Genomic DNA, 19554 nt, shown 5'->3' with positions numbered 1-19554 from the left:
TAATGTTGGTAGGACTGGTGGAGGACCCTCTGCACAAACTTGGATGTTGCACAACCTCTGCTGCATGCAATGGCAAAAGCAGCGCTGTTCTTGTGTATTGTGACAAAATGCATGTTTTTTAGACACGTCAGCTTTATGCTATTGTCTGCACTGTTACTGCACTTTGTCTTTCCCTAACAAATCAATGGGACTGCCTTGATCTAACTGTAACTTACTTTGGAGGTCACTGCTATCTGCTACAGTAATTGCAATTAAGCATGTCTCACTTGAAACGTCTTTGCTGCCTTAGTCTGTTTTAAAAGTGCTTCACAAAAATATTGTTTGGTTTTTACTGTTAATTAATAAAAATGCTAGAATTGTAATAATGTTTTATACAGGTGATTCCATCCAAACAATCTAAACAGAAGTTATTTACATTTTTAGAAAAGTTCACCAAAAAGAAAATGCTAGCCTGAAAGGAATTTATGAAAAGAATTTATCACATTTTAATGCCTTTGCTTTACAGAAATGTTAGAATACCCTACATAACTTTATGGTGCAAGCATTTTAAAACTAAGTTGCAAATCAGTAGCCACTGTTGCATTAATGAAGCAAATCTTAAAAAACACTTGATGCTTGAATTTCATGCTAGAAAGAAGGAAAATATTTGAAGCTTTGAAGTGGTGTAGAGAATAAACATTTATTCTTTTAAGTTGTAAGGGACTTTTATGATTCCTCTGGTCCTTTACAGGATCAAAACTTCTTTCTATTGTAGATATAAGTAGTAGATGTTCTGTCCTCATGTCCAGAAAATGGGAGCAGAGTGGAGTAATTCAGAAATCCTGACCTGTTAGACCTGTTCTTGTTTACTTGCAGAAAAGTAATTGTGTCCTTCAGTATCTCTGTTTTCCTAGCTAACACTTCTATAATGGTTGTAATATGTTTTAAAACATGAAAGTATTTTACAGAATACTGCTGTGTTACACATCAAAAAATAGTATTGAAAAATTAAACGCAATAAGCCTAAGTATATGTTAGATAGATGAACTATTCAAGTAGTAATGTTCTGCATAAACTTAATACTTTCATTTTATAAAAAAGCTTTTAAAATTGCATAAAGAGGACATATTTCAAAAAGTGTATTATGTTATTCATAATATAAACTTTTTTCGTAAGAGAACCCTTTACAAGAAAGCTTTCATGTCTAAACTACTGCTGCCTACAGTAGTAGGCACTACAAATGCACTGCATTTGTGCCTGTACCTTACTCTCATGTAAAAACATAGAAAATTTACTACATGCAACATTTTTAGTAGTGTTTCATCTAAGGTAGGTAGGTTTTGGCAAACTTTTCTGGAAATGTAAAGTACTGTTGGTGTTACAGATTTGGCTGTAAATTATTCTAGTTCTGAAGATTTGATTTAAAAAGATTGCATAAATAACTATAAAAGATTACAGAAAGTTCATGAATTTTGCCATTATAATTTAAAATTAAGAAATTTTTTTTTCTTAATAGTGAACCACAAGCTATGTGCTACATCGAAACATCTAACTTAGATGGTGAGACAAACTTAAAAATTCGACAGGTAGGAATTTAATTTTTTATAATATTACTACTATCATTTTAATCTTTTATTGCTTATAAAAACGTATTATACGACATTAATGGCCATTTTAGAAGACTGTGAAATTTTAATGGTTTGAATAAAAAGCTGCAGGTTATTGACATAAAAGTTTTTGTTCAATTAATTAAGCGGAAGAAACAAATGGTTACTCCTAAGTTATACTTTGCACTTTATTTTAAGGTTTTTCTTTGAGAAAAGATACCAAGGTGACTTTTTCACTGTTGTAGCATCCAGCAGTGTGCCAGCTAAGTGTAGCAGTCTCGTTTTGTTCCCAAAGGGATACTAGTTTTCTGGTTTTTATCAGATTTATAATACATAGATTTATATATTGGAAAGTGATATTTAATGTCATGACAAACTAATTTTGTTTACAGGGTTTGCCACTAACATCAGACATAAAGGACATAGAAAACCTGATGAGACTTTCAGGCAGAATTGAATGTGAGAGCCCAAACCGACATCTCTATGACTTTGTTGGAAACATCAGACTGGATGGGCATGGGTATGTAAATACGAGGAAGATCATCTCAGTAGATTCAATCTAACAGTAGATAGCTATGTGTTGTTAAACTACTCAAGTTAAAATATGGATAGTAAAGTCTTCATTCTATTAAGACTAGAGAGGTAAAAATCTTTTCTGATATATTCTTTATTAGGCTTTAATCTTTAAAAAAACTTCAGAGGTAAAACCGTACATCTAATGTCTACAACTTGAGTTTTTATACTAGCTGACTTTTATAAAGCAATAGTTATTAATAATAAAGGGCGTGCTAATCAAATTCTAATAGTTTTAGAATATGTACTAGTAACTCACTTCTTAAGCATCTCATTCCTTGTCTGTTAAGTTTCTATTATAGAAGTGAACAGAAGTAATTTCTTGTCTGTCTTCTTTATTGTTCTTTTTTGTCTAACTCTGGGGTGGAACTGAATCCATCACTATATACCTCAAATTCTTCTAATTTGGTAGCTGAAAGACATTTAATACCTTAGCTTACTGAAAGTATGTTTCTGTAAAAATAGACAGCCTCAGTGCAATTCCAACATACATGCTTGTAAAACTGCTTCAAAAATTCTTAAAATACTTAAGTGCTTACCAAATATTGATATTTGGAGTTTTCTATGGGTTTGAACCAAATGTGCTGTATTAAGAGTATAAATTTCATTACTAAATCCAGAATTGTTGAGTCCTTCATTCCCAAAGATTTACATGATTTCTTTTTTATTTGGTAGGCATTTATTTCTCCTTATACAATATTATTCATGTTTGTGGTTTTAGACTGATATATATATACTAATTAGTTATTAAATACATTTTTTTTATTCCATTCTTTATTTACGGATTTCTTACAGATGCATTCAAGGAGTTTTCAGTCGCAAGAGTGTGGATCTATTATAATTCCACTATACTTGTTATTAAGAAAAGAAAAACATTTACCTGTAATTCTTCTCTGAAGGTAATACTTATAATAGATCCACACATTCATCCTTCCTCTCTGGCTAGAGAGAAAAACATATTTTTCTTTTTAATCTAATTATTTAATTTAAAAATTTGATTTTAAAAAAGAAGCATTGAATATGCTAATGGCTATCATGCCTCAAGAATGTGTAGGAGCACGCCATCTGCTGGTCAAGCAATTTGTCATTTGAGAAATTCAGTTTTGGAATATTTTGAATATAGTTTTGGTGCAGTAGCATAGTTTTGAAAGTGTGGCTCTAATATAATACTTACCTTCAGTGAAAAAGAATTGCAGGTAAGTAACACTTTTTGGATCCCGAACTTATTTCCAGCCTGAAAAAATGAGGGATGAATTCTCTTTCTGTTCATATTAGAAGTAGCACAGGTTCATCTAACTGGTATTTGTTTATCCAGATCTTTAAGACCTTCCTAACAGATTATGTAGATCCATCAGTTGTGATTTCCACTTTATCCACTACCATTTTAACATCTTTGCAAAAGCAGTGGAGGATACTGAAAATGTATCTCCCTCTTATTTTTTCTTTCCCTTTAGATAACTCATTGGAGTGCCATAAATGTTGTATCTGGTTGACCTTTTCAGTCTTGTCTGTTTTTTTTTCCTTCATGGGAGAGCAACTCAAAAAAACCCAAAAGTTCTCTTTTTTTCTTTTGGATACTCAGTATTCAAGGAGGTAGAACTCCACTACAGTTATTTTGCCTTTTGGCTAAATCTGTGGACTAAAAGAGGCCAAAAAGTTTTCATGGTATCTTCAGCTTTTGAATGTGTTAACTCTTAATCTCCAAAGTGTGCAGCTCTTTGTTATGCTCATGAATATATAGAAGCATGTCACTTCATCTAAGGCAATGAAGACATGAAGAGAAAGGAGAAAAGTTCTTTAGCCTGAATAAATTTGAAATTATGGTTAGACAATGGCTCAGAGAAAAGAGGTGAGCAAGTTGAAAACAAGGGCAGATATCAGTTATCCAGACCTAAAATAAATGTTTTCCTGAAGACATTCTTAAGAAAATTTGGATAAGAGTAATTATGCTTGTTACGAAAAACATTTGATATGTAAGCTTTCAAACATGTCTTAGAAATTATTAGCTTTTCATATACTCTTGACAGCCCTGGCAGAAAAGTATGCTGAAAGGGTATTTCCCCATTGAGAAAATCCCTTACCGAATACAAGCCAAATACGTTGCTGAGGAGTCATTAGTTATGTAGCATACAAGAAGAATCAGATGAGTTGAAGAATTTTGAGAAGACTGAGGCCAGGAAATAGAGACTTGAGATCTCTGTCAAGTCTCATTGCACCATCACCTCATCAGAGAGTGGGGTAAGATCACAATGTTGAGGATCAGCATGACACCTGGCAGATCTGAGCTTTTTATGTCCCTGTTTTTTTGCTGTTTGTTTTCATCTCCAGTTCTGCTGGAGATAGCTCCCACTGATTGTCTTCCCAATAACAGACCGTTGAGGATAAATTTCTGTCCCAAGTTGTTTGAAGGGTATCCATTTGAGAGCCAGTGTCCTGATGGAAAAAAGAATCAATGGATGCTGCAATAGAAAAGACTTTACTGCATGTTCTTCATAGTTTTTAAGAGGGGAAAACAAAGAGGAAGATCAGGAGGTGGCAGGAAGAGTCTTAGAACTCACTTGACTCTTCAAGGAATACAACAATAAAGAGTGGAAGGTTTTTTGACTTCTGGCTTCCTAGAGACTCTTGTGTTAGTAGAAGAAATAGAAAGTCATTTGGCATTCCAGAGAAGGTCCACAGTTGAAAAGGTTTCCAATTTATCTTTGGGGAACTTAAAAGTAACTTTCTCTGTATATGCCTTCCATATTCTGTGACATACTTGTTAGTGTTAATAGACTAAAAATATCTAATTATTCTTGGAATGACATGTAATCCATTCCTTAACTGAAATATCTATGTATTGTGCTGATGGATGGTCCAAAAATCTTAGAATGATTCCGATCCAGGAATGCAGCTAACTAAATAAATAAAAGTAACTGCAGAAGCAATCTGTGATGGCAACAGAAGTCCTTCTTAATGATTCTTGTATAATTGAAACCCCAGCAGTTCTTTTCATACTAGAAAGGACATTTAATCTCTTAATTTTGCCACAATAGGAACACATCTCAAATACAAGAGCAGTACAGTTCAGATTTAGAAAGAAGTAAATCTCAGTATTTTTTATATTCCAGGTTTTTTTTCCAAATCCTTCTTTTGATGAAGTGCCTGCACCTGGAAATTATTTTCCATGGCAGTATCATTCAACATTTCAGTTGCTGAAACATACTTACTTGGTAGGGAGAATGATTCCTCGAACAGTCAGTATGTTCCATGCTAGTTTCCTAGAAAGTAAGTGGACTGAGTTGTAGTAGAGTGGTGTTTGTTATTTGTTTGGGTTTTATGGGAAAGCACTCAAATATTTTTCCAGATCAATTTTTTTTTCTAGATTCTGCAAATTAACATTGCCACTGTTAATTTTAGGGGAGGAAGAATGTGTTGTTTCCTCTTTACTTGCAGTCTTTGAATCTTAAAAGCTTGTATATGAGAGGAGAGAAGGGGACATGGTGAACCAGAAAAAATTATTACCTGAAGCTTACTCACTAAGACTGACTATGCTCTTTGTGCTACCAGAAATGTTACCAAATATCATGGCTTACTCGGACTCTTTATAGCTTATATATCACAGATGTAGTTGCTGTCATTAAGCAGTTTATTTGTGATCTTCGTAATGTGTTGGTTTCAAACAACTGTTGAAATAATAGTTTTAGGTTAAGAATGACAACCACTAGAGCACTGTTGACAAGTGTGAACTGCTAGCTGGTATTTATAAAAAGAAAAGTGCAAAAATAGGGTATTGCTTGTCCCAGGAAAAGAGTAATAATTATCTAAAGCTTCTTATATTTTAAGAAAAACCTGAACTACAGTATATGTATAAAGTCAGCTGTCTAAATTTAAGACAGTTATATGTTTCCAATGTCTTATGTGATTTTGTTGATTATTTACTCAGTGCAGTTTCAAAAGAATAACTCAAGTAAACTTACTTGGTTTTTGAATTTAAAGAAAGTGCAGGAAATATTGTGAATTTTAAACAGTTAATCATGTTCATAAAGGATATTTATTTCACTGGAAGAGTGGATTAAGCTAAAACGTCAGAAAATTATTTCAGTTGAAAATTGCTTTGGAAAATCAATTTTGTAAGAGTAGTTGAGTTTCAGCATACACTTAGAAAAAAACTTCATAAATCAAAGGAAAATTAGAATCATAGAATGGTTTGGGTTGGAAGGGACCTTAAGTACCATCTAGTTCCAATCCCCTTGTTATGGGCAGGGACACCTTCCACTAGATCAGGTCGCTCAAAACCCTGACCTTGAACACTACCAGGGATGGGGCATATACCATGTCTCTGGGCAACCTTTTCCAGTGTCTCACCACCCTCACAGTAATGAATTTCTTCCTTGAATCTCATATAAAGCTGCTTTCTTTCAGTTTAAATCTGTTACCCCTTGTCCCCTCCCCATCTTTCCTGTAGGCCCCATTTAAGTACTGGAATGCCGCTATAGGGTCTCCCCAGAGCCTTCTCTTCTCCAGGCTGAACAACCCCAACTCTCTCAGCCTGTCCTCATAAGGGAGGTGCTCCAGCCCCCTGATCATCTTCGTGGCCCTCCTCTGGACCAGCTCAAGCAGGTCCATGTCCTTCTTATGTTGGGGGCCCCAGAGCTGAACACAGTACACCAGGTGGGGTCTCACAAGAGCAGAGTCAAGTGGGAGAATCACCTCCCTCAACCTGCTGGTCACACTTCTCTTGATGCAGCCCAAGATGCAGTTGGCTTTCTGGGCTGTGAGCACACATTGCTGGCTCATTGTCAGTTTTCCATCCACTAGTACTGCCAAGTCCTCCACAGGGTTGCTCTTAATCCACTCATCACCCAGCCTGTGTTTGTGCTTAGGATTGCCCCAACCCATGTGCAGGACCTTGCACTTGGCCTCGTTGAACTTCATGAGGTTTGCACAGGCCCTCCTCTCAAGCCTGTCAAGGTCCCTCTGGATGACATCCCTTCCCTCCAGCATGTTGACCACACAACTCAGCTTGGTGTCATTGGCAAACTTGCTGAGGGTGCACTCAATCCCACAGTCCATGTTGCTAACAAAGATGTTAAACAGCGCTGGTCCTAATACCAATCCGTGAGGAATGCCGCTCGTCACTGGTCTCCACTTGGACATTGAGCCGTTGACCACAACTCTTGAGTGCAGCCATCCAGCCAATTCCTTATCCATCGAGCGGTCCACCCATCAAATACACGTCTCTCCAATTTAGAGGCAAGGATGTCGTGTGGGACAGTGTCACATACTTTGCACAAGTCCAGGTAGATGATGTCAGTTGCTCTGTCCTTATCCACAAACGCTGTAACCCCATCATAGAAGGCCATCAAATTTGTCAGGCATGATTTGCTCTTAGTGAAGCCATGTTGACTGTCACCAGTCACCTCCTTATTTTCCATGTCCCCTAGCATAGTTTTCAGGAGGATCCACTCTGGGGTCTTGCCAGGCACAGAGGTGAGACTGACTGGCCTATAGTTCCCCAGGTCTTCTTTTTTTCCCTTTTCAAAAATGGCGGTTATGTTTTCCCTTTTCCAGTCAATGGGAACTTCACCAGGCTGCCATGACTTCTCAAATATGATGGATAGTGGCTTAGCCACTTCACCCACCAGTTTTCTCAGGACCCACAGATGCATCTCATCCGGTCCCATGGACTTGTGCACCTTCAGGTTCCTTAGATGGTCTTGAACCTGATCTTCTCCTATAGTGGGCGGTTCTTCATTCTCCCAGTCCCTGCCTTTACCTTCTGCATCTTGTGTGGTGTGGCTGGAGCACTTGACAGTGAAGACTGAGGCAAAAAAGTCATTGAGTACCTCAGCCTTCTCCATATCCCAGGTAACCAGGTCTCTGCTTTCCTCCTGGAGAGGGTCCGCATTTTCCCTAGTCTTCCTTTTATCACTGATGTACCTATTGAAGCTTTTCTTTTTGCCTTTGACAACCCTGGCCAGATCTAATTCTATCACGGCTTTGGCTTTTGTAACCTGAGCCATGGCTGGTCGCATAGTATCTCTGTATTTCTCCCAGGCTACCTGTCCTTGCTTCCACCCCCTGTTTCTTTTTTGTGTTTGAGCTTGTCCAGGAGCTCCTTGTTCATCCATGCAGGCTTCATGGCGTTTTTGCCTGACTTTCTCTTTGTTGAGATGCATCGCTCCTGAGCTTGGAGGAGGTGATCCTTGAATATTAACAAACTTTCTTGGACCCCTCTTCCCTCCAGGGCATTCATGGTACTCTACAAAGCAGATCCCTGAAGAGGCCAAAGTCTCCTCTCCTGAAGTCCAGGGTAGCGAGCTTGCTGTGTACCCTCCTCACTGCCCTAAGGATCTTGAACTCTGCCATTTTATGGTCACTGCAGCCAAGGCTCCCCTTGAGCTTCACATTCCCCACCAGCCCTTCCTTGTTGGTGAGAACAAGGTCCAGCATAGCACCTCTCCTCATTGGCTCTTCTATCACTTGGAGAAGGAATTTATCAACACATTCCAGGAACCTCCTGTATTGCTTATGCCCTGATGTGTTGTTCCTCCAACAGCTATCAGAGTGATTGAAGTCCCCCATGAGGACCAGGGCTTGTGAACATGAGGCTGCTCCCATCTGTCTCCAGAGGGCCTCAACTGCTCGGTCTTACTGGTTGTGTGGCCTGTAGAAGACCCCCACTATAATGTCACCTGTCCCTGCCTTCACTTCAATCATGACCCATAAGTTCTTGGTTGGCTCCTTATCCATCCCCAGGCAGAGCTTCATGCACTCCAGCTGGTCACTAACATAGAGGGCAACACCCCCCTCCTCGTCTCCCCTGCCCATCCTTCCTAAAGAGCCTATATCCTTCCATTCCAACGCTCCAGTAATAGGAGCCATCTCACCAGATCTCCACGATGCCAGTAAGATCATAGCCCTGCAGGTGTGCGAACATCTCCAGCTCCTCTTGGTTATTCCCCATGCTACGTGTGTTTGCACAGTGGCCTTTAAGTTGGGCCTGCAATGAAGGTGACTTACTGGCTAGAATTCCTTTGTGCTGCTCTTCAGGTGCTCTCCTGTTGACCTGTGACCCCTCTCCAGGCTCTGGGCATCTATTGCTGGCACTGGTGTCAAGCTGGTAGGAGTGGGATGGACTGAAGTTCTCCTCCCCCGACAACTTTAGTTTAAAGCCCTCCTCACCAGCTTGGCAAGCCTATGACCGAAGATGCTCTTCCCCTTCTCTGCCAGACCCCATCAGCCCCCAGTAGACCAGGTTTCTCAAAGCAAGTCCCATTGTCTAAGTAGCTGAACCCTTGGCTGTGGCACCAGTCCTGTAACCTATTGTTGATTGCCAGGTTTGACTGGTCCTTTCAAATCCCTTCCCTTTGACCAAGAGGACTGATGAAAAAAAACTACCTGCACTCCAGAGTTCCTTACTGCTGCTCCCAGGGCTCTGTATACTTCTCAGATTGCTCCTGGCTATATCATTGGTTCCCACATGAAACAACAGCAGTGGATAATACTCAGTGGATTGTATGAGGCTCAGTAGTCTCTCAGTGACATCTCTGATACAAGCCACTGGTAAGCAGCACACCTCTCTAGAGAGTGCTTCAGGTGGGCAGATGGATGCCTCCATACCTTTCGGAAGAGAGTTGCCTACTACTGTCACCTGTCACCTTTTCTTAGTTACACTGGTGGTTATATGGGGGGCAGACCGAGCTGCCTCCACTTTCTCTCCTGATGTGATGGATCTTTTGTCTTCAGGCTGCAGAGTGGTGCAGCAGTTCTGCAAGGGCACCTCAGGCTTCAGGGGATGTCTCTTCCTCCTGCAGGTCCCTGCCGTTGCAAGCTTCCATTCTTCTGTGTTCTTGGCCCCCGTCCCTTCTGTGTGTGCTGGTGGGGGAGTCTTTGGCTGGTTGGTCAGTTGTGGGCTGTGGGTCCACTGCAGGCTGCGCTTAGAACCAGCTAACTCCTTCCCATCTTCCCTGATGCTACGCAGCCTTCTCACCACCTCCTGCAGTTCAGCCGCTGCTGCTGGAGATCCACCACCTGGGCACAGCTTTTGCAGACAGCTCTGCCCCAGGAGAAAGGTCTGGGCACTTCCTGCAGCCTGAGGTCTGCACTGCAGCCTCTCCCTTCAGCAGCTCCATCTGGGTGGAGGCATCGGCCACCACCTTTGCTCTCAAGCACCATTCTGCCTTGAGGGTCAAGTAAGATGAGTGCCCTTGGCCTGCACCAGAGCTGGTGGCCTCAGCGAGTGACAATTAATGGTAGTTACACTGTATTTAATCTGCCACCATTACTGCTGGCCCCACCCACACCTCATCAGCCACTCTCTCCCATGAGAGCTGCCAGCTCCTGGCAGGTCTCTGTGCTCCCCTCGGGTTGTCCTGGCTCAGGAAACCTCCCCTTGTATGCTGTGATCCCCCCTTCCACTGCAGGATGTATCTGCACCAGCGCTGATCGCCTCGGCGAGTGGCAGTGGGTGGTTACACCACATTTAAATCTTTTAGCCTTTGTTTATTTCAGTATGCTTGGTAAGTAGTACCATATCTTTACTGTCCATAGTCAAAATTAAGTGGTAAGTAATATTTTTGCAAACTTAGATTTTTGGACTTGCTTTAAACTGTCAAGTCTTCTCTCTGTCAACGCTTCCAAAAAGTTAACTCTGAAAATTAGGTTCCTAGCAATACAATTACAATGATCATCTACATTTTGAGAAATTAGCTAATGAGTTTTAACAACTGCTGATTACATTTATTCGCTGACATTGATTGTTTTCATGCTAAAATATAAAACTCCTTCCTTCTAGTACTGTTCCATTGGGATCTGATCAGATTCTTCTACGAGGAGCTCAGCTGAGAAATACTCAGTGGGTTCATGGGATAGTTGTCTATACGGGACATGACACAAAACTTATGCAGGTTTGTCACTTGGGTTTTCTCTAAATTACCTGGTTTGTTACCTTATTATGCCATTATGTAGCACAGAAAATCCTTTCAGAAAACATATCTAGATTCAATATAGTAGTTAAAATGTCAGTAATAGAGCATCTTTCTTATGAAGTAAAACCAATCAAAATAATTTCTTGTTATTATTAGTCACTTAGCCTCAGAGTAGTTTTTCGACTAGTAAGCATATTCGTTGATTCTATTTTGTAACTTGCGTTTTGAAAACTGTTTTATTAGCAAATCGGATCATTATAGTTTGCCTGTTCATCTTTTTTTATTTTTGACTGCTCCTAAAACTGTCCTCTTGTGGAGCTTTCTTTCAAGTAAAAAGGTAAGCATTCTTTCAAAAAACAAAGTGAAACTTTATTTGCAAAATGGTGAGGGAAGAGAACGATTCTCAGACTATGAAATTACTTTTTCTAGTGCTGTTTGAAATATCAAAATGGAGATGCATTTGTTGAGAAAAAAGATTTCTTTCAGATTGGTCATGCATGTATCTTATTTATTGCTTTTCTGATTTGTAAAACAATTATTTGAAAAAGTTTGATTTGGCAATTGTCTTCTATATCACTGATAAGGTGTATGCACATTCGTTTTTAAAATTTACTGTTAGCTGTTGCTGTTACAAGTGTTCTGTGTGATTGTTTAAACTGCTTATGTAACAAATCTAAAGCTCTAATTCATGGATTTATGAGAGGCTTCTCTTTTTTCTTTTGAGTGAACCGTTATGCCATTTATGATGATGATATATTTGGGAGACGTTTAGAAAAGTATGCAGTAATATGTAATTTGAAAAGTGAGAACTGTGTGTACCCCTTCTAGTATTTAATAGCCACTGTTGTTTTTTGTGTTTTGCAGAATTCAACAAGTCCACCTCTTAAAATGTCTAATGTGGAACGAATTACAAATATTCAGATTTTGATTCTGTTCTGCATCCTTATTGCCATGTCTTTGATTTGCTCTATTGGTTCAGCTATATGGAATCGAAGGCATACTGGGAGAGACTGGTATCTTGATCTAAATTGTAAGATGTAAAATAATATCTTTTAGTGCTCAGTTGTCTTTCATGTTTGGAAAGGAGGATGATTACCATCCTTTACACAGTGTGGTTTTTATCAGTCTTTATTGGTTGTTGACTAAAGTAATTTAGGCTAGGTATATCACAGCAAGTATAAAATTTACCTTACTGTGCCATCTGAGGTGTTGCTAAATTCAGGAAGGGGAGCTTTGTTGTTTGCCTCTACATCTTTCAGCCTCAACATCTCTGCAGCTCAGCAAGATCTGTATCAGCATTCCACTGGCATAAACACTCAGCTTCCTAGTCATCAGGCTAAAGCCGTTTTCATCTCTTACCGATGGATTACATTTAAAACTGCAGTGACTTTTTTTACATTTTTAAGCTCCCACATCCCAGGAAATGATGCTGTGGCTTCATAATTTTTACTATACAGGGATCTAACTAGTTATTGGCTGCCAACATCAGATCTTAGCAGACTGCCCCTCAAAAAGGTAGAACAGGCACAAAAGATCTCATCTAACATACTGAATAGCTGTACTCACAGTGGATGTAAGGCAATGTGATGTTATGTCAGCCTTCACAGCAGCATGCACCATATTGACATAACCTGACCCTCAGTGAAGGAACTAGATTTAAAGTTTTTGTAAATACACTTGGTGGTCAGTTATTCACGTTTTTGGAATTTCTTTTGGTAGGCCTAGAGCCTTCTTAGGCAGTAGAACCAGAACTAGGCTTTCTTTTCCTGAAATAACAGTCTTGAATGCAAAGTTGCTGAATGTCGTCATCAAAATAGGGATTTAGAGGTGGTTCAGTCAGTTTTGAAAGAAAAGTCTTAGAATCTGATTAGAAGGCACTCTCCTAAAGCTTCTGTTGAACAAAACAGTTGTCTGCATTTATGATGAACTTTTGTTTATTGAGAACCTTGCTTCTCTTCTTTTTCATGCTGAGGAATAAACATTTTTTTTTTTTTAAAGAAAGAAACCTATGTTTCATATTTCCATCTTGAGGTGGAAAAAAGTGAAATCAGTAATGGAATATTGACAATTTCCAGTAATATGAAAGGATGGCATTAGATGTGCTTCATCATTTGTTATTTTTCATCTGATTCTTCTTTTCAGTGCATTATTTTTTCTTCTCTGGGAAATGTAAAAGTTTTCAGAATATGGTGGTCAGCACAGTAGTGAAGCAGTTCAGAAGCTTTTGTTTTTATTTCTGAAAAAAGAAACATGAAATAGTGCCCATTGATATTTTGTGTGTTCTTCAAGTGATTATCCTTGTCAATTTATTTTCAGATGTATGCCCCACAATTAAATGAAATTGTGTTGGGTTTTGTAAGGTATCCCCTTTAAATCTGCTTTCAGCTCATAGTTGTTCTTGTACCAGGTACTTTTAATATGTAAGAAGCAATTTATTCCCCTTTCCCTTCAGTTATTTAATTACTACGTGGTAGTGAAACAGGTTCCCAGCAGTGCCACATCTTTTTGAATGCTGTTAGCATTTAGTTAAAACAGTCTGTTGCTTGTGGATAATTAAAAAAAAAGTGGTAATGTTAACAATATTTAAATGTTAACAATAAATGACTTTTATTTAAATTCCATTTAATCTCGGTAGTCATTATTGAGAATATCAGTGTCATGGTGAATGTTAGCTCTCTGGTCTTTTAGATTTGTACTTCCTTTGATGCTGAAATTGGTATTAATAAAAGTATCCAAAGCCTGCTCTCTTGGATTTTAGAATAACAACCAGATCCACATTCCATAGGCAGTAGAAACCTGTCTGAGACTGTTTTTCTTCAAGAGGTCTTTGAATACAGACAGACAGGCTACATCTTTTACCCTTTTGCTGTACTGGGGAGCAGATTGCTGTTTTCCCATTTGCATGCTCTCTGTGGTGCTACTACTAGAGTTACCTAAAACTTTAGAAGGAAAAAGTAGTATAAAACTGCTTGTTACATATGTTAATATTGACATTTCCAGTTCTTTTAGAACTTTCATTAAACTCTCTAATTTCATCTCTTCTTTTCATGTGGTGTGGGGCGGGGGGGCGGGGGGGGGGGGGATTAGGAAAGTGTGAGGATGGATAGCGAAAAAATTCATTCCACTCCACATTTCCCCCTCTAAAAATATAAAACTCTAAAATTTAGTTTAGAATTTGGTTGCTATATATAGATATTCCCAGACCATGATGTTAAAATGTAGCAAAAGAGGGAATGACTGCTGAGTTTGCTTTTCAGAAATTGAAGATGGCAAAGATCTCTAAATTTGAACTCCTCTTTATAATAGAGATCCTTAACTCTTATGAAGGTCATATTTATACGCAAATGATATTGTAATTAATTCTCAAGTTTCTTCTTACACACAGAACATTTTAAAAATCAGCAGTTAATGCAGTATTCTGAATACACTGTATATACATACTTTTAAGTATGGTCTTAAATTCTTTTTTGTTTGCTTTGTTTTTTGGCAGATGGTGGAGCAAGCAACTTCGGATTGAATTTCTTGACTTTTATCATTCTCTTCAATAATCTTATTCCAATCAGTTTGTTGGTTACACTTGAAGTTGTTAAATTTATCCAGGCTTATTTCATAAATTGGGTAACTATTATTTTCACAATATGCATTGACTTGTAAAATCAAGTGGTTTACAAGTAAGTGAAATGATTGATTGCTTGTCTATGTGTACATTTTTTTTCAAACTTTTTCTTAATGTAAGTACTTAAGAATGCTATTTGTTTATTATTACCTTCTCAGATTTCAGCAATAATAAATGGTTTTATTTAGTGCTTTTATACCTGCATCAAATTGCTTTTTTGGATCATATTTTTATGTGCTTTGCACTACCTTATTATTCAGGTATCAATTTCATCCATAATGATCCAAAGAATGTGTTTTGCAGTCCAGTGGAGTTTTGTCCAGTTTCATTTCTTCTTTCTAAGCACAGCCCACGTTTTGGATTTTTTTGGTATTTTGCTGATTTTCCTACCACCACCATAGTTTAATGGGGGGGTTTTGTACAAAAGCCAGTGGCTGTTAGTATTATCTCTAACAAAATATATACAGATCATTTTGGCATCCTTTAATTTTTTTCTTAATGAATTAATGGGAGAAAAGAAGGCTTTACTCTCTTTGGGGTGGGGGTGAGGTGTTCTCCTTAAAGCCACGTAAGTGCTTTTAATAGCATGCCTTCAGTTTTTCCATTTTTTCCAAATGTAAGTTAATCATACCATTCTGAACACTTTAATCTGATTCCTTGATCAAATGTGTGAAACACATTTGTGTGTGTGACATATGATGTCATGCAGATACAGATAAAAGTGTGTGTGAAGTAGCAGGTAAAGTGTATGCTTTAAAAGTTAAATCTTTTCGTGAACAGTCAGCTGCTTTTGATTCTTCATTGCTTTTGTACTATAGAACAAGTTGTTGACCGGTAAGAGAATGCAATGAAGTTCTTTATTTATGTTCTAAAATAAATATTCAACAAAGGCTCACCCATTTTGAATGTGTAGATTGGCAACTATTTATACAACAAATCCAAAAGACAGTTTTAACTTCTGTTCCCCCCCCCCCATCTCACATCATGAGGGATTAGTTATCTTTAATTTATCTTAATCTGGACTCTGGACATTTATTATCTTAAACACTATCTTTGTGTGCATATCATATTGGTGTAGAGAAGTTGGTCATCTGCAATCTGTTGCACTACATTGCCATACTTCACAATGTTTTCATCTTTTACTGTATTTAAAAATAAACTCTGGTGGGAGGGGTTTTTTTAACAAGTAAAAAAACAAAAAAAAACCAAACCAAAAAACCCCTTACAAAACCAAAACCACACAACTTACAATGTACTGTACATTTATTATGTACTCTTAAAATCTTCATGTTTTTATCTGAAGGTATATTTATCTTGCTATTTAGAAATGACTGGTTGTGCATAAAATACAAACAGATAAGACTGACCTCTCTAAGTGTTACAATGTAGTATTTCTGCTTGTTGCTAAATCTGGTTTAGATGCATGGGTACAACAGTTTTTCAATAATACAGATAACTGGAAATAATCGGAGTAAAATCTCAAAGAATCATACAGATTTTTGTTTTAAAGAGGAAATCTAATTTTTTTCTGGGGACTCTTGGAAGTGTTCTGATTGCATCTGTGGCTTCCCCTGTTGAAATAATCATAAGTAAATAAGTTGTATTCATGTTTGGTCTGCTCTTCTACACTTATCTTTTCTATTTATGTACTAGATTTCTTGTAATAAGTTATGGTAGACTAATTTTTAAATATATATACTCTTTTTTTTATCTGTAGGATGTAGACATGCACTATGAACCTACAGACACTGCTGCGATGGCTCGTACTTCTAATCTCAATGAAGAACTTGGACAGGTAGAAAAAGATTACTGGTTCTAACTCTGTGTATTGAAATTAATTCATGTGGGTTTACAATCCAAATTATTAAAATAATGTGATGATTCATTTCAAAAAACTTATATTCTTGCCTTAGTCTTTGTTTAGTTCTATTCTCTTCATTTTGTCAGATTTTTTAAAAACACTTTGCAATATGTGGGAGTTAAATTTTTGAAACCAGTATTAAATGAACAAACAGTGCTTTATGTATTAGTGTGCATGTGGTAATTGCAGAAGGTTGAAGAGTATCATTAAAGTTACCAAAGCAGAGGAATTCTGTGGCACAAAAATTTAGTCTCTGTATATACTCTATTATAGTGTACATCTGCAGTATATCATTTTTTTTCACACACTCTGCCTTGCTTAGAAGAGACAGTGGGTATGCTCTAGGACTGAATCATGGTTGTATACATTACCTCTTTTTTTGCCACTGAAGATTGGAACAGGGGCTCATGGCTGAATTAAGCCCTGGTAATTTGGGGTTAATTCTTCCTTTTGCTTTAGAGTTCTCCTTTAATACTACAAAATCAGTTAGGCTTTTTACAAGAGATCACTCATTTTATGTTCTTCATTTTATGGAAGTATGACTTTGTAGAAGTATGTCTGAGGTACAGGGCATGCTTCCATAAGCAGTACATGTTATATTTGCTGTTTCAGCCCATTGGATTTGCCATCTTGCTTTAAAAACATGCTAAAAATTGTGCTTTCTATTACACTGACTGGTGATGGTAAACTGACCTGTGGAAAAAACCGCATGTGCTCATTTAATTGAACTGTATTTTACACACAAGAATACATATTCTTGCATTTCCTAACCTAGAAGTTTTCATAATTCTTTAGTTTATTGTATGGGAATGTAAAAGTTGTTTTTAGCTTTCCAAGTACAATAAATAATAACATAATTTTACCCACGTAGCAAATAAGTCTTAGGGACTAATACTTCAGAGACCTGCCTTTTGGGAGAACAGTAGTTGCAGGTTAACATGGTCTAACATTGGTCTACATAGAGGAAGACAGGACTTTTGCTTACTGGGTTTAGGAAGTACATGCAGATAGCAGAAAATTTCATTCTCTTCCAGGCCTTAAAGGGGAGTACAAGCTCCTCTAGTGGGGAAGAGACTGTTGAATTTTAGCTTTCCATTTGTTTCATTTTACACAATCTATCTATTTTTCTCTCTCTCTGCAGTTAGTTTGTTATTTACATTCCCAGACACATTTTCTCTTTTTGACTTTGACATTTCTTGTTTTCATTTCTTAAGTTTCTCATCAAAGTCACCTTCACCACCAAGATCTAGTCAGACTTCTTGGGATCTCCACTTTCACTTTTCTGACAGATTTTTAATTTGAGCAGATTTTTGTAGGGAGACCAAAGGAGACTCTGCTAATAAAAAGAGCAACTGTCTTCTCTGAAGTACGTGAGGACTGCACATAATGAAGAGATTTCCCCCAAGAGATCTTCAGGTTTTAAGAAAGGGAAAAATTTGGTGTTGGAAGAAAAGATTGAGTTTTCTTAGCTGCAATTCCTGCTTTGCAATATGCAGTTTGAAGCATAAACCTGGCATGGAAGATTTCTTCTAACTGCTGATTTGGCTAGGTTATAATCCCTCAGAAATAGAATCTTTAAATAGGAGATGCTGAGTAAATTGTACTAATGAATAGCCTTATTAGCGCTATGTATAATGCAGTTAATTCCTAATTAAAACCACTGTGGTTTTTTTAATGAGAAATAAATTTTAATTAAGTTGAAGTTCACCTTTGCCTAATAGTGTTTCATCACAGACCACTTCGTTTCTTCATATATTAACTTTTTTCTTAAGATTTGATTTGAACTAAATTTAAATATATCACAGATACATGTATTTCAGCTTCAGTTTTTAAAATACTTTAGTAGTTTCTGAGAGGAAGGGTTTATGCTGTTAGGGAAATAGGAGACCTGGCATAGGTAGAAAGGAACATATTTCTTCGATTCCTGCAACTTGGGACTTCTGAACTGTTCGTTTTTTACTAATGTTTTGTCTTTAAGATATTTCTATGTCAAAAGAGGGGTTTAGAAATACGTATAGATACTTTTCTTTTACTGTGTTCCTTTCTGTCAGAAACAGAATATTTTACTAGCAAAGCCATTGGTTTTCACTAGTTTTGCATTTCAACAATACACAGAGTGAGGGATAGTTAAGTATATCACCATGCACTGAAGCAAGCTTGAGATTCCCGACATCTCAGTTGATTGCTATGTTTGGAAATGAGTGTCGAGGCTCTGCATCTGCCATGTTTATCTGTTGTATTTTTTTTTCTATAAAATACGAAGATTGCAGAACTGGTAAAAATATTTAGTGTGTTCATAGTCATGAATTGTACTAGATATGTAAATAACTGCTGAATGTTAATATATAATTTTATCATTCATTTAGGTCAAATACATATTTTCTGACAAAACGGGTACCCTGACATGCAATGTCATGCAATTTAAGAAGTGTACTGTAGCAGGAGTTGCTTATGGGTAGGTATTTTTATCTACTGTTCTTTATCTGTGTGCCTTTCTTTTCCTCTGCCTGTGCATATTTACCCATGCATTATTACTACAGTTAAACTAAACTTATGCATGGCAATATCTACAACTAGAAGTCAGTTTGTGACCATGAAGTGTTACTTATGAGACGTATCATCACTTCAGTCATGACATCTCTTTTTGCAAGCAGGAACAAAAATAAAGCTTAAATACCAAAGGCTTATTGCTGTAACACAACTTCAGTATGCATGTTTTTTCTATTGCTCAGTCTGTTTAATGTTGTTACAAAAAAAGAAGACTTCCCTCATTCTTGCAAAAGCTTGTATCATTGTCCGTGCTTCATATTTTATGAAGGCATATGCTCTTGCACTAAATAATATGCAGGATGAACAAGAATTTGAATTGCAGTACTGCAGCATGAACTACAGTGCTGTAGCCACCATTCAAGTGGCTTTTGTGAATACTGTTATAGTGACATAACTCCAAATATCAATGTTGCTATTAAGAAATCTTTCCAAATAAAGGCAAGCAAAGCATTTTAC

General features: G+C 37.4%; 1 protein-coding gene across 5 annotated transcripts in view; it reads left to right on the top strand.

Annotated features, from left to right (window-relative positions):
* ATP8A1 (ATPase phospholipid transporting 8A1) overlaps positions 1-19554 on the top strand; it is a 130109-nt gene that overhangs the window by 31537 nt on the left and 79018 nt on the right. For all 5 annotated transcript variants that reach the window (XM_074866075.1, XM_074866073.1, XM_074866076.1 and 2 more), the window contains 7 exons: positions 1496-1565; positions 1979-2106; positions 10939-11050; positions 11936-12101; positions 14562-14689; positions 16405-16482; positions 18915-19003. In XM_074866075.1, coding sequence (XP_074722176.1) covers positions 1496-1565; positions 1979-2106; positions 10939-11050; positions 11936-12101; positions 14562-14689; positions 16405-16482; positions 18915-19003 — 771 coding nt within the window. The remainder of the gene's footprint in view (positions 1-1495; positions 1566-1978; positions 2107-10938; positions 11051-11935; positions 12102-14561; positions 14690-16404; positions 16483-18914; positions 19004-19554) is intronic.

Source organism: Strix uralensis, chromosome 4, assembly GCF_047716275.1.
Source record: "Strix uralensis isolate ZFMK-TIS-50842 chromosome 4, bStrUra1, whole genome shotgun sequence".
NCBI classification, from domain to species: domain Eukaryota; kingdom Metazoa; phylum Chordata; class Aves; order Strigiformes; family Strigidae; genus Strix; species Strix uralensis.
The sequence above is the reverse complement of the archived record's forward strand: the minus strand, read 5'-3'. Positions and strand labels throughout refer to the sequence as shown.